The sequence below is a fragment of the Pseudophryne corroboree genome, chromosome 7, assembly GCF_028390025.1.
Source record: "Pseudophryne corroboree isolate aPseCor3 chromosome 7, aPseCor3.hap2, whole genome shotgun sequence".
NCBI classification, from domain to species: domain Eukaryota; kingdom Metazoa; phylum Chordata; class Amphibia; order Anura; family Myobatrachidae; genus Pseudophryne; species Pseudophryne corroboree.
Genome location: NC_086450.1, coordinates 376,332,087 through 376,345,774, shown reverse-complemented (window position 1 = coordinate 376,345,774; position 13,688 = coordinate 376,332,087). Strand labels below are relative to the sequence as shown.

Here is a 13,688-nt window from a genome sequence, read left to right as displayed (position 1 = left end):
CTATTCATTACCTGTCAAATCATTAACTATCACCTGCGATGACTAAACATGTTCATTCATGCATTGCTAAATACAGACAAAATACAACCATCTTAATTTCACTCAGCAGAGCAAATACTAAAATACAATATAACAAATGGTCTACATACAAAGTTTCAATTAACATAACTATAAAAGTTAAGAAGGATACACATGTTACATCAACACTTACATGGTGTGAAGAGCGCCCGTAGTTCGTGATGAATCACCTAGTGTGTATATATATATATATATATATATATATATCTCTCTCAGTGATATAATCATTAAAATCAGAGAGACCCTCACCACAATATATAATGTGATTTTCAGAAAATGATTTGGATACTTGTTGATATTATTTAAGACGGGTGGGGTGCCTTGCCCCAGCTGACAGAAATCCTAGTTTCGGCCCTGCCTAGAATATGCCATTGGTTGGAAGCAGCACATTAATGACTGTTTGATAGCTACCAAATATTGGGGGTGATTCAGTAAGGATTGCTTATGGGACCCTTACTGCATTTCCCCAATGACCCCTCTGCCTGCATCGTGGACGCAGTTCCCTTGGCCTCGCAATGCCACCCTGCAACAGCAAGTCTGAGTAAGCCCAGGCTTATTCAGTCTGCCGTCACAGATGCGGTCGCATATGCAGGGAGGAGGGAATATGCACCTCCTCCTGTGTTTGCATTGCTAAGGACTGCAAGCACAAACAGCTTTGCAATTGAAATCCTTAGTGAATCACCCCCAGTGTCCACCAGAAAATGTTGGTTCTTTACAAATGAATAATTTAAAAAATAAAGACAATAATCTTGACAATAAATGTAAATGTTTATTTATAATGTTGTCTTTTATGGGGGTAGTGGAGGGTTTGTCAATTGTATGACCCCTGCATTTCTATAATTTGGGGAATGGTGTTTTATCTGCCTTTATTGGTTAGCTGGAGTTCTTTTATAACTGCTAATTGCAAAGAAAAACTTTTTTTCAACTAACATATTGGGTATATCATTACGTATATTACACTTAATAGATTATGTGCCCTAATAAATTCATTATTACGTAGATAGACTACTACATTTAAAAAATGTGTATTAATTATGAAATAATCATTTAGAAAATCAACACTAATTTAGGAATTCTAGAAATTCTCCAAATAGTATAGTATAGTATAGTATAGTATAGTATAGTATAATGTCCAAATAATAAAAGTGTCTCTTACCATCACTTTTGATTCACCAGCTAGCTGGTTGTTTTCTTCCATCAATCTGAATATTTGTTTAAATTTTGCATCATCATACTCAAACCTTTTCCCAAAAATAATAGAGCAGATTACATTGGCCACCGCACTGTTCAGTATAATGTAGCTATCAAATGGTTTGTCTAAAACAAGCAAACAGAAAGAAACAGAAGACTGGATGAATGTACTCCGGTAAAATAGTATAACACAATCAATGGGCTCGATTCAATTTTGCGTGGATTGAATAGCGCTGGGAATTAGCTCCCATCTAAAGTGCCCGGTGCAATGCTGTTTCCGCCACGCTAAGACCTCCACTTACATAAAGCTATCTGAAGTTAGCAGCACTTGAGTAGACACTTGGATTTTAAATAATACTACTTGAGTCTAGAGTACCATAAAAATTTTATAGTTTTAATGTCGAAGAATACAATATTAAAATATTTACCACTCCTATCGAAAGATTCTAGACAATACCATATTTCCAATATCTCATCTCTACTAAAGCTAAGTGACTTTTAAATACATTAAAATCTCTTCTCACCCCTTCCACACCAAACTCACTGGATGCTGTAAGTACTTAAGATTTTGAATCACACTTCACAACTCAGATATAGGAGCAGGCTCCGGACACAGCTGTTATAGTTTGTTCAATTCAAATTAAGGTTTTGGATTGGGAATAGGGTGGCCAATCCTGGGATCAGGATCAGCGGGATTTAGGCAAAAAGGCGGCCGGGATTTCGGGATCAGGGGGCCCATTGTTTCTTTTAATGCTGGGCAGCGTTGAGCGCCCTCAGGAGGCTTAGACACTGCTCGGCTCCCTCCTCCCGACTACCCCTGCACAGTATGATGTGATGTCAGAGGTGACCTGCTCAGCCAGCCACCTGTCACCCACCGCATGGACCTCACCGAAGGAAGGAACCCACTTCCAGGTTTCATGATACCCGTGTTTGAAAAAATGTCCTGGGATTGGTCACCCTAATTGGGAAAGATGGATATATAAGCACTTTTGGATTTGTAGTCAGACACTCTTTGCCTTGATAAAGATCCCAGTAGGGATAGAAACGCATCAGCAGGATATATGGGGTGGATGCTGTAAGGAGGACATTGCCAGAGGAGAGTGGAGCACCAGTAAGCTGACCCAGGACACTGCTGGGTGAATATCACCTCTCACACACCCATTTGAACTGTCTAACCACCAGTTCCTTTCTTTACTGGTACTTATTTCCATACAGTCATCTCTATTCTATATCACTACACTGAGTGCTATTTGTGTTAATTTTAATGTGTGTCATTTGTTCAGTGTGTCTTTGTTCCAACATTAAAAAAGTGTTATGTCACGCGTTTTGTTTTTTTGCTTTTTTGCATGAAATGGGACACTGATGAGACACTACTGTAAACCATTTGAGACAATATATGTGGAATACTTTGAAAAGGAATTGTGAAAATTGGACAGGAAGTACTGCATTTCATAAAGGACATTGATCTCATGTATTTGGAAAGTAACTTTTAATTGTTAGCGGCGGCGAAGGGGTCATCCACTTCAATTTTCTTTCCTAGAGATCTAGAGGTGAGACCGCACTAATTTTATCATTTTTATTGATAAGCCCTCATTTGAGGATACTCAATGTAATAGAATAATAAAGAAAAAGCCAATAACTATGAATGTATTTATTTTTTAATTATGTATACATATGTACTAAGTAGGACAGCTTACAGGGGCAGTATGTGCGTATCCTACCCATTTACACTCCATTCAAGATGGTATATGGTACAGTACAGTGGAAATATTTTGCAGTTATTGGTATTTCTGGGCTGACAGTACCAACACAAGCACCCAAGAGCCACCCTAGGCGCGTGTCTAATGGGAAATTCACCACTGCCACTTCAAAGACAGACTGAGAAGATCTGATGGTCTTCCTTAACCTGCTCAATTCCTTCCATTAATCCTCTGACACTTCTTCTTCATTTGATCATACAATGAATCTACCTTCGCTTATCTACTCTGTTACCTTTCCTTTTAATCCTGTACCCTCACAAATCAGTTAAACTCCATCTGTAATTGCTCTTTCTCTCATACACTCTCTCTCTCTCTCTCTCTCTCTCTCTCTCTCTCTCTCTCGGAATCTTTCCATCCAGTGATTACTCCTATTCAGAAAAAAAAACGACACAATTCTTACACGAGTTTTCTCTCTGAAATTACTGTCCTGTCTCTAAGCTCCTTTGCCATCTCATGCAGCTGATAGAACCCACTTCAGTCTGGCTTTCATTCCCGACACTCCACTGACTAAAATGGTGAATAATTAGGTCAATACTACTGTAAGTCTAAAGTTTTATATTCACTAATTCTCCTGGACATCTGAAGAATGTGACACTGATAAGCACTCTCTTCTCATACAAATGCTACAGTCTTTAAGCCTTCAGGACACTGTCCTATCCAGGTTCTCGTCATATTTATCAAATACTTCTTTCAGTGTCACTTCTCTGGATCCACGTCCTCTTCGGTTCCTCTATAAGTTGGAGTACTGCAAGGCTCAGTTTAAGGTCCTCTGCTGTGTTAGTGTCAGCCCACGATACTTAATGTTTTTCTGAAATTTCACCTTGGATGTCATCTCGCAAACTCAATCTTTCAAAAACAAAGTTAATAATATTTCCACCGGCCACTAGTAGTTATTACCTATTTCCGTTGACAAAACAACAATAGCTCTGAAGCTCACTGCATTGGTGTCATCCTTGTCCTTGTACTGTCCTTTGGGGATCACATGCAATCTGTGTCCAAATTGTATTACGAACATCTAAGAAAAAGATCCAGGACACACCCATATCTAACACTTTCCATCCTGCATTGGTTATTGCAATAGTGTCCATAGTGGTCTTCACCTAGACAGAATGTTACCCCTGCAATCTATTTTGAATGCAGCATGTCATGCCTTCCAGCATAGTTTGTTTAAATCCATTTGTTTCTGTGTCACAGTGACCTGTATAACCAACTCCCTCTAGTGGTCAGCACAGAAAAAAATCAAAGTTGTCTATTTCTTTTTTTTACCTCCTAACTTCTCGTAGTTAGCTAGCTATGCATGCTGGGTAAAGAGAGCTGTGAGTAGCCATTTCTATTCACACATGGACACAGGCACATGCTATATTCATCCTCTAGCTGGCAATCGTACTAGATGGTGAGCAAATGACTTTAATTGTGTCGACATAGGCTTGGTTAGTCAGCTAGGCATGCTTAGTTATATCGGTAGCACTGCAATTTATGTTTGTACATTTAATACTAGTTAGGTTTGTATATTCATGTCACATGTACTGTATATACTTGAGTGCCCTTTTCACATGCATATCGTAATTGCATCTTATTGTTTTTATTCACAGTTTAAAACTTTCATCACAATTGTATTACATCATCTATGATCCATTCCAATCACGATTCAGGAGACATAGCACTGAAACAGCCCTGGTGTGTGTGTGTGTTAAATGATCTTCTGATGGCAAGAGACAGAGGCGACTGTTCAATATTAATCCTTCTGGATCTCTCGGCAGCATTTGATACCATGGACCATGGGCTTCTGATTGAGCGTCTGATACATTTTTGTGGACTGGATGGCACAGTCCTAAATTGGTTCAAATAATTTCTCACAGGCAGGTCACAGAGAGTATCGTCTGGATTATACTCATCACCACCAGTGCCATTGCCATGTGGTGTCCCACAAGGTTCTATACTATCCCCCATGCTTTTTGCAGTATACATGCTCCCACTGGGTGAAATAATCAGGCGCCATGGCCTGGTCTACCACTGCTATGCAGATGATACACAACTGTACTTGTCCTTTGCTCCGGGCACTGATAACCCAATAGCAACCCTAAATGGCTGTCTAGCTGAGCTACAGGAGTGGATGAGTGCTAGTTGGCTGCGACTGAACCCGGATAAAACAGAGGTCCTTATGATAGGACCGCAATTATCAAAGGACAAGACTGCAGCATAGCCAACCAACTGGACTTACACTCGGGGATTCAGAATTACAAACCACTGATCATGTGCGGAATCTTGGCGTTGTCCTGGATGGTGGCTTGACACTTAAACATCAGATATCAGCCACAATCAAATCCTCATTCTTTCACCTGAGGAACATAGCCAGAATCAAGCACTTAATTCCCCGAGATGATCTGCCAATAGTCATCCACGCATTTGTATCATCTCGATTAGATTACTGTAATGCCCTCTGCCTTGGTCTCCCAGCAAAAGAATTGCACCGCTTACAGCAGGTGCAAAATACAGCTGCCAGGCTGTTAACCAACCAGCCCCGTTCTAGCCACATAACACCCATACTCTACTCCCTTCACTGGCTGCCTGTAAGATGGCGAATCATCTTCAAGATTGGCTTACTGAGTTTCAAAGCATTACATGACCAGGGCCCAAGGTACCTGAAGCAGCTTCTGACCCCATACTGCCCCACTCGATTACTGCGATCTGTAGATGAAGGACTTTTAGCAGTACCTAGAATCTCCCGTAATTCATCTGGGGGTCGAGCTTTTAGTCATGCGGCTCCGACTCTATGGAACTCACTTCCCAGCACAGTGCGAGAGGCCCCAACTATAGAATCCTTCAAAAGTAGACTCAAGGCTTTCCTTTTCACTCAAGCATTCCCATAATTGTCCCTTTAGTATCTCCATGCCTCTGTATTTTATGAAAATCTGTTCTGTACTTCATTATTTTCTCTAACGTCCTAGTGGATGCTGGGGACTCCGTAAGGACCATGGGGAATAGACGGGCTCCGCAGGAGACAGGGCACTTTAAGAAAGAATTTGGATACTGGTGTGCTCTGGCTCCTCCCTCTATGTCCCTCCTCCAGACCCCAGTTTGAATCTGTGCCCGGACGAGCTGGGTGCTGTTTAGTGAGCTCTCCTGAGCTTGCTATAAGAAAGTATTTTGTTAGGTTTTTTTATTTTCAGAGAGATCTGCTGGCAACAGACTCTCTGCAGCGTGGGACTGAGGTGAGAGAAGCAGCCCTACTCACTGAAGATAGGTCCTGCTTCTTAGGCTACTGGACACCATTAGCTCCAGAGGGATCGTACACAGGATCTCACCCTTTGTCGTCCGATCCCGGAGCCGCGCCGCCGTCCCCCTCGCAGAGCCGGAAGACAGAAGCCGGGTGAAAGAAGCAAGAAGACTTCGAAATCGGCGGCAGAAGACTCCAGTCTTCAAACTGAGGTAGCGCACAGCACTGCAGCTGTGCGCCATTGCTCCCACACTACACCCACATACTCCGGTCACTGTAGGGTGCAGGGCGCAGGGGGGGGCGCCCTGGGCAGCAGTTAGGACCTCTTGGCAAAGTGGGCATATATACAGTTGGGCACTGTATATATGCATGAGCCCCCGCCATAATTTTACACAGAAACGCGGGACAGAAGCCCGCCGCTGAGGGGGCGGGGCTTCTTCCTCAGCACTCACCAGCGCCATTTTCTCTCCACAGCTCCGCTGAGAGGAAGCTCCCCAGGCTCTCCCCTGCAGATTCACGGTAGAAGAGGGTAAAAAGAGAGGGGGGGGAAAACATAAATTAGGCGCAAAAACATTATATACAGCAGCTACTGGGTTAACACTAAGTTACTGTGTGATTCCTGGGACATATAGCGCTGGGGTGTGTGCTGGCATACTCTCTCTCTGTCTCTCCAAAGGGCCTTGTGGGGGAACTGTCTTCAAAAAGAGCATCCCCTGTATGTGTGGTGTGTCGGTATGCTTGTGTCGACATGTTTGACGAGGAAGGCTATGTGGAAGCAGAGCGGGAGCAAATGAATGTGGGGTCGCCGCCGACGGCACCGACACCTGATTGGATGGATATGTGGAAGGTTTTAAATGATAATGTTAATTCCTTACATAAAAGGTTGGATAAAGCTGAAACCTTAGGACAGTCAGGGTCGCAGCCCATGCCTGATCCTATGTCGCAGAGGCCGTCAGGGTCTCAGAAGCGCCCACTATCCCAAATTGTTGACACAGATATCGACACGGATTCTGACTCCAGTGTCGATTGCGATGATGCAAAGTTACAGCCTAAATTGGCTAAAGCCATCCGTTATATGATTATAGCAATATAGGATGTGTTGCACATCACAGAGGAAACCCCAGTCCCTGACAAGAGGGTTCATATGTATGGGGGAAAAAGGCAGGTGGTGACCTTTCCCCCGTCACATGAGCTAAATGAGTTATGTGAAAAGGCTTGGGAATCTCCAGATAAAAAACTGCAGATTTCCAAACGGATGCTTATGGCGTATCCTTTCCCGCCAACGGACAGGTTACGCTGGGAATCCTCCCCTAGGGTGGACAAAGCTCTAACACGCTTATCCAAGAGGGTAGCCCTGCCGTCACAGGATACGGCCACCTGCGGATAGAAAGCAAGAGGGTACCCTGAAGTCCATTTACACACATTCAGGTACCTTACTAAGGCCGGCAATTGCGTCGGCCTGGGTGTGTAGTGCTGTAGCAGCATGGACGGATATCTTATCTGAGGAACTTGATACCTTGGACAAGGATACTATATTAATGACCTCATAGGCGTGCGCAGCACATTTTATTAGGGGGTGCACTATTGGAGGGGTGTGTCTATCACCGCCTTTTGGGCATGTCTAGCACCATCTATTGACTGTCAACGTAATATAAAATATCCACCCTTGTACCAATCCTAATAATGCAGATGCATTGTCAGATGTTGTGGTGTGCACCAAGCTGCACTCACTGCAGTTACACTGCTTCTCCTCAGCCTGGTCTGGCTCACCCTCTCTTTCCCCTGCAAGCTGCAGTCACTCAATGACACTGACAGTCGCAGACTAGTTACTGCTACAAAAACGCGTTATGTGTCAATGCTGCTGCCGACCGCCTGCCAGTATTGAATTTGTCTTCCTCATCAGTGGCTGGCGTTGGCATAGAATAGAAGGAGTGAGGTGGGCGTGTGATGGGTGGGCGTGCGAGCAGCATGATGTCATCACATCACATCACGCTGTTTTTGTACATTGAGGTGGAGCCGGGAGTTTGAAAGCCAGTGGCAGTGGCACCCTTGATTAACCCAGGTGTCCAGTCAGTAATGCAGTCCTGACAGGGTGCAACGCAGAGGGGACAGTAATGAGCCTGCTCAACGATCACTGCATCAGGCATGTGAGATCGGATTGCCGGACATTAGGGGGTGCCTGTGCGCACCAGGCACCCCCCCTGCGCACGCCTATGAATGACCCTGGGGCATATAAAAGACGCTGTCCTATATATGAGAGATGCTCAAAGAGACATTAGCCTTCTGGGCTCTAGAATAAATGCAATGTCGATTTCTGCCAGAAGGGTCCTGTGGACTCGGCAATGGACAGGCGATGCCGACTCAAAAAGGCACATGGAGGTTTTACCTTACAAGGGTGAGGAGTTGTTTGGGGAGGGTCTCTCAGACCTGGTCTCCACAGCTACTGCTGGAAAGTCAAATTTTTTGCCATATGTTCCCTCACAACCTAAGAAAGCACCGTATTACCAAATGCAGTCCTTTCGATCACAAAAAAGCAAAAAAGTCCGAGGTGTGTCCTTTCTTGCCAGAGGCAGGGGTAGAGGAAAAAAGCTGCACAACACAGCTAGTTCCCAGGAACAGAAGTCCTCCCCGGCTTCTACTAAATTCACTGCATGACGCTGGGGCTCCACAGGCGGAGCTAGGCCCGGTGGGGGCGCGTCTCCGAAAATTCAGCCACAAGTGGGTTCACTCCCAGGTGGATCCCTGGGCAATAGAGATTGTGTCTCAGGGATACAAGCTGGAATTCGAAGAGATGCCCCCTCACCGATACCTCAAATCGGCCCTGCCAGCTTCCCCCTTAGAGAGGGAAATAGTATTAGCTGCAATTCACAAATTGTATCTTCAGCAGGTGGTGGTCAAGGTTCCCCTCCTTCAACAAGGAAAGGGTTATTATTCGACCATGTTTGTGGTACCGAAACCGGACCGTTCGGTCAGACCAATATTGAATTTAAGATCCCTGAACATATACCTGAAAAGGTTCAAGTTCAAGATGGAATCGCTCAGAGAGGTCATCACAAGCCTGGAAGGGGGGGATTTTATGGTGTCTCTGGACATAAAGGATGCATACCTTCATGTCCCCATTTATCCACCTCATCAGGCGTACCTCAGATTTGTGGTACACGATTGTCATTACCAATTCCAGACGTTGCCGTTTGGTCTCTCCACGGCACCGAGAATATTTACCAAGGTAATGGCGGAAATGATGGTGCTCCTGCGAAAGCAAGGGGTCACAGTTATCCCATACTTGGACGATCTCCTCATAAAGGCGAGGTCCAGAGAGCAGTTGCTGATCAGCGTAGCACGCTCTCGGGAAGTGTTACAACAGCACGGCTGGATTCTAAATATTCCAAAGTCGCAGTTGATTCCTACGACTCGTCTGCCCTTCCTGGGCATGATTCTGGACACAGACCAGAAGAGGGTTTATCTCCCGACGGAGAAGGCTCAGGAGCTTATGACACTGGTCAGAGACCTCTTAAAACCAAAACAGGTGTCGGTGCATCACTGCACGCGAGTCCTGGGAAAGATGGTGGCATCATACGAGGCCATTCCCTTCGGCAGGTTCCATGCGAGGACCTTTCAATGGGATCTGTTGGACAAGTGGTCCGGATCACATCTACAGATGCATCGGCTGATCACCCTTTCCCCCAGGGCCAGGGTGTCTCTTCTGTGGTGGCTGCAGAGTGCTCACCTTCTCGAGGGCCGCAGATTCGGCATTCAGGACTGGGTCCTGGTGACCACGAATGCAAGCCTCCGAGGGTGGGGGGCAGTCACACAGGGAAGTAATTTCCAAGGTCTGTGGTCATGTCAGGAGACTTGCCTTCACATCAATATCCTGGAACTAAGGGCCATATACAACGCCCTAAGTCAAGCAGAGACCCTGCTTCGCGACAAATCGGTGCTGATTCAGTCAGACAACATCACCGCAGTGGCTCATGTAAACCGCCAAGGTGGCACAAGGAGCAGGGTGGCGATGGCGGAAGCCACCAGAATTCTTCGCTGGGCGGGGAATCACGTAAGAGCACTGTCAGCAGTGTTCATTCCGGGAGTGGACAACTGGGAAGCAGACTTCCTCAGCAGGCACGACCTCCACCCGGGAGAGTGGGGACTTCATCAAGAAGTCTTCGCGCAGATTGCAAGTCGGTGGGAACTGCCACAGGTGGACATGATGGCATCCCGCCTCAACACAAAGCTACAGAGGTATTGCGCCAGGTCAAGAGACCCTCAGGCGATAGCTGTAGACGCACTAGTGACAACGTGGGTGTTCCAGTCGGTTTATGTGTTTCCTCCTCTTCCTCTCATACCCAAGGTGCTGAGAATCATAAGAAAAAGAGGAGTGAGAACAATACTCATTGTTCCGGATTGGCCAAGAAGGACTTGGTATCCAGAGCTGCAAGGAATGCTCACAGAGGACCCATGGCCTCTGCCTCTAAGACAGGACTTGTTGCAACAGGGGCCCTGTCTGTTCCAAGACTTACCGCGGCTGCGTTTGACGGCATGGCGGTTGAACGCCGGATCCTAGCAGAAAAAGGCATTCCGGATGAGGTTATTTCTACGCTGATAAAAGCTAGGAAGGACGTGACGGCTAAACATTATCACCGTATATGGCGAAAATATGTGGCTTGGTGTGAGGCCAGGAATGCCCCTACGGAGGAATTCCAGCTGGGCCGTTTCCTTCACTTCCTACAGTCGGGAGTGACTTTGGGCCTAAAATTGGGGTCCATTAAGGTCCAGATTTCGGCCCTATCCATTTTCTTTCAAAAAGAACTGGCTACTCTACCTGAAGTTCAGACGTTTGTAAAGGGAGTGCTGCATATTCAGCCCCCTTTTGTGCCTCCAGTGGCACCTTGGGATCTTAACGGTTGAGTTTCTTGAAGTCACACTGGTTTGAGCCACTTAAAACCGTGGAGTTAAAATTTCTCACGTGGAAGGTGGTCATGCTATTAGCCTTGGCTTCAGCTAGGCGTGTGTCGGAATTAGCGGCTTTGTCACATAAAAGCCCCTATCTGGTTTTCCATATGGACAGGGCAGAATTGCGGACCCGTCCACAATTTTTGCCAAAAGTGGTGTCATCTTTTCATATGAACCAACCTATTGTGGTGCCTGTGGCTACTCGTGACTTGGAGGATTCCGAGTTACTAGATGTGGTCAGGGCTTTGAAGGTTTATGTAGCCAGGATGGCTAGAGTCAGGAAAACTGAGTAGCTGTTTATCCTGTATGCATCCAACAAGCTGGGTGCTCCTGCTTCAAAGCAAACTATTGCTCGCTGGATCTGTAACACGATTCAGCAGGCTCATTCTGCGGCTGGATTGCCACTACCAAAATCAGTAAAAGCCCACTCCACAAGGAAGGTGGGCTCTTCTTGGGCGGTTGCCCGAGGGGTCTCGGCATTACAGCTTTGCCGAGCAGCTACTTGGTCAGGTTCAAACACTTTTGCAAAGTATTACAAGTTTGATACCCTGGCTGAGGAGGACCTTGTGTTTGCTCATTCGGTGCTGCAGAGTCATCCGCACTCTCCCGCCCGTTTGGGAGCTTTGGTATAATCCTCATGGTCCTTACGGAGTCCCCAGCATCCACTAGGACGTTAGAGAAAATAAGATTTTACTTACCGGTAAATCTATTTCTCGTAGTCCGTAGTGGATGCTGGGCACCCGTCCCAAGTGCGGACTTCTTCTGCAATACTTGTATATAGTTATTGCTTAAATAAGGGTTATGTTATGGTTGCATCAGGGTTGATCTGATGCTCCGTTGTTGTTCATACTGTTAACTGGGTAAGTTTATCACAAGTTATACGGTGTGATTGGTGTGACTGGTATGAGTCTTGCCCTGGATTCCAAAATCCTTTCCTTGTACTGTCAGCTCTTCCGGGTTCTCTAACTGAGGTCTGGAGGAGGGACATAGAGGGAGGAGCCAGAGCACACCAGTATCCAAATTCTTTCTTAAAGTGCCCTGTCTCCTGCGGAGCCCGTCTATTCCCCATGGTCCTTACGGAGTCCCCAGCATCCACTACGGACTACGAGAAATAGATTTACCGGTAAGTAAAATCTTATTTTCTGTACTATATTATGCTATGTATCTGTTAAGCGCCTTGAGTCCTATTGGAGAAAGAGCGCTATATGAATAAAATTATTATTATTATCTCATCGTTTCACATACTTTTATGATTCCTTTTACTAAATAATAAACACCGTTCTTCAGACATCGCTTCTGAAAGGATTATTGAAAAGTAAAAGGCGGTTATACTGTAGGCTTTGAATTTGCTTCAAGTACTGTAGCTTAGTGAGAGGCTGAACAGTAAACATCTAATACTGCCAGTGAGTGGGACACATATACCCTGACTTTGTCAGCAACATTGTCTGTCAGCAAGTGAATCACATATACTGACTTACAGATCTGTTACACTGCCAGCCACAGCTCTCTGCATATGACAGCACAAGTTTCTATACAGTCTACTAACCGTGGCAAGTCAGCAATAGGAGTACCGCCATTTGACTTCACAGAAACCTCACACTGTCAGCGCAGCCACGTGCTTACGGCAATACAACAGTCCCTGCACAGTCAAACAGCTTAACAACAGTTCCAAGACCCTGACATCCCAGAGACCTGCTACACTGTCAGAACAGTTATCTGCACACAGCAATACAGCAGTCTCTACACAGTCAAGCATTTATACCCCATCATTATGTCTCAGAAAACAACATCTTCAAACAAAACAAGGTCCCGAGTCTCTGGTTCCTCAAAAGCAGCATCTGTCAGTAATGCAGCCATCGTTGCACGTGCAAAAGCTGAAGCAGCAAGAGTATGGGCCAACTTTGCTGAACAATAAATGCAGTTAAAAATTGAAAAAGCATGTTTGGAAGCAGAAAAAGCACGTCTGGAAGCAGAAAAGGATATGGAGAAAAAAAATGCTTAGAAGCAATTAGCGAGAAACTTACTGCTGAAAAGGAAGCCGCAGCTTCCCTAGCTGAAGCAGAGTTCTTAGAGTCTGCACAACTGCAGGACACAGAGGGAACTATTGATGAATTTGATGCAGAACCTGGATCACAGAATTCAATGCAATGCACATCAGAATATGTATACCAAGTCTCTAAAAATGGCAGCAACTCTCCATCAGTGCAGGAAATTAAATCAGATGTCATCAGTGAAATAAGCCAAACACGTTATGCAGCGCCAGAACAAGTCAGCAACAAACTCCAAACTTGCAAGAAGGAGAACTCTGGACACAGTGAGCTCACGAGGGACGACTCTCCTTCACGTCAGATATCTGAATCTGCTAGCTGCAACAGAGACACAGCCTCCCGCGCTTGAAAATGATACGTATCAAGTCGACAGAAACCAGACAATCCCAACAGGTACGACAACACACCTCTTACCCACCATGTTAATGTACCAACAGCATCTCCTAG

At 45.4% G+C, this 13,688-nt stretch overlaps 2 protein-coding genes across 2 annotated transcripts in view; one reads left to right on the top strand and one right to left on the bottom strand.

Annotated features, from left to right (window-relative positions):
• Nucleotides 1-13,688, bottom strand: part of LOC134945329 (cytochrome P450 2K1-like) — a 178,053-nt gene that overhangs the window by 122,034 nt on the left and 42,331 nt on the right. Inside the window, exon 4 of the mRNA XM_063934533.1 lies at nt 1,235-1,395. Within this exon, the coding sequence (XP_063790603.1) occupies nt 1,235-1,395 (161 nt within the window). The remainder of the gene's footprint in view (nt 1-1,234; nt 1,396-13,688) is intronic.
• Nucleotides 4,342-12,170, top strand: LOC134945328 (uncharacterized). Its single transcript, XM_063934532.1, has 2 exons — nt 4,342-4,422; nt 4,622-12,170. Exon 2 carries the CDS (start codon nt 8,546-8,548, stop codon nt 10,802-10,804), a length of 2,259 nt encoding a protein of 752 aa, XP_063790602.1. The 5' UTR covers nt 4,342-4,422; nt 4,622-8,545; the 3' UTR covers nt 10,805-12,170.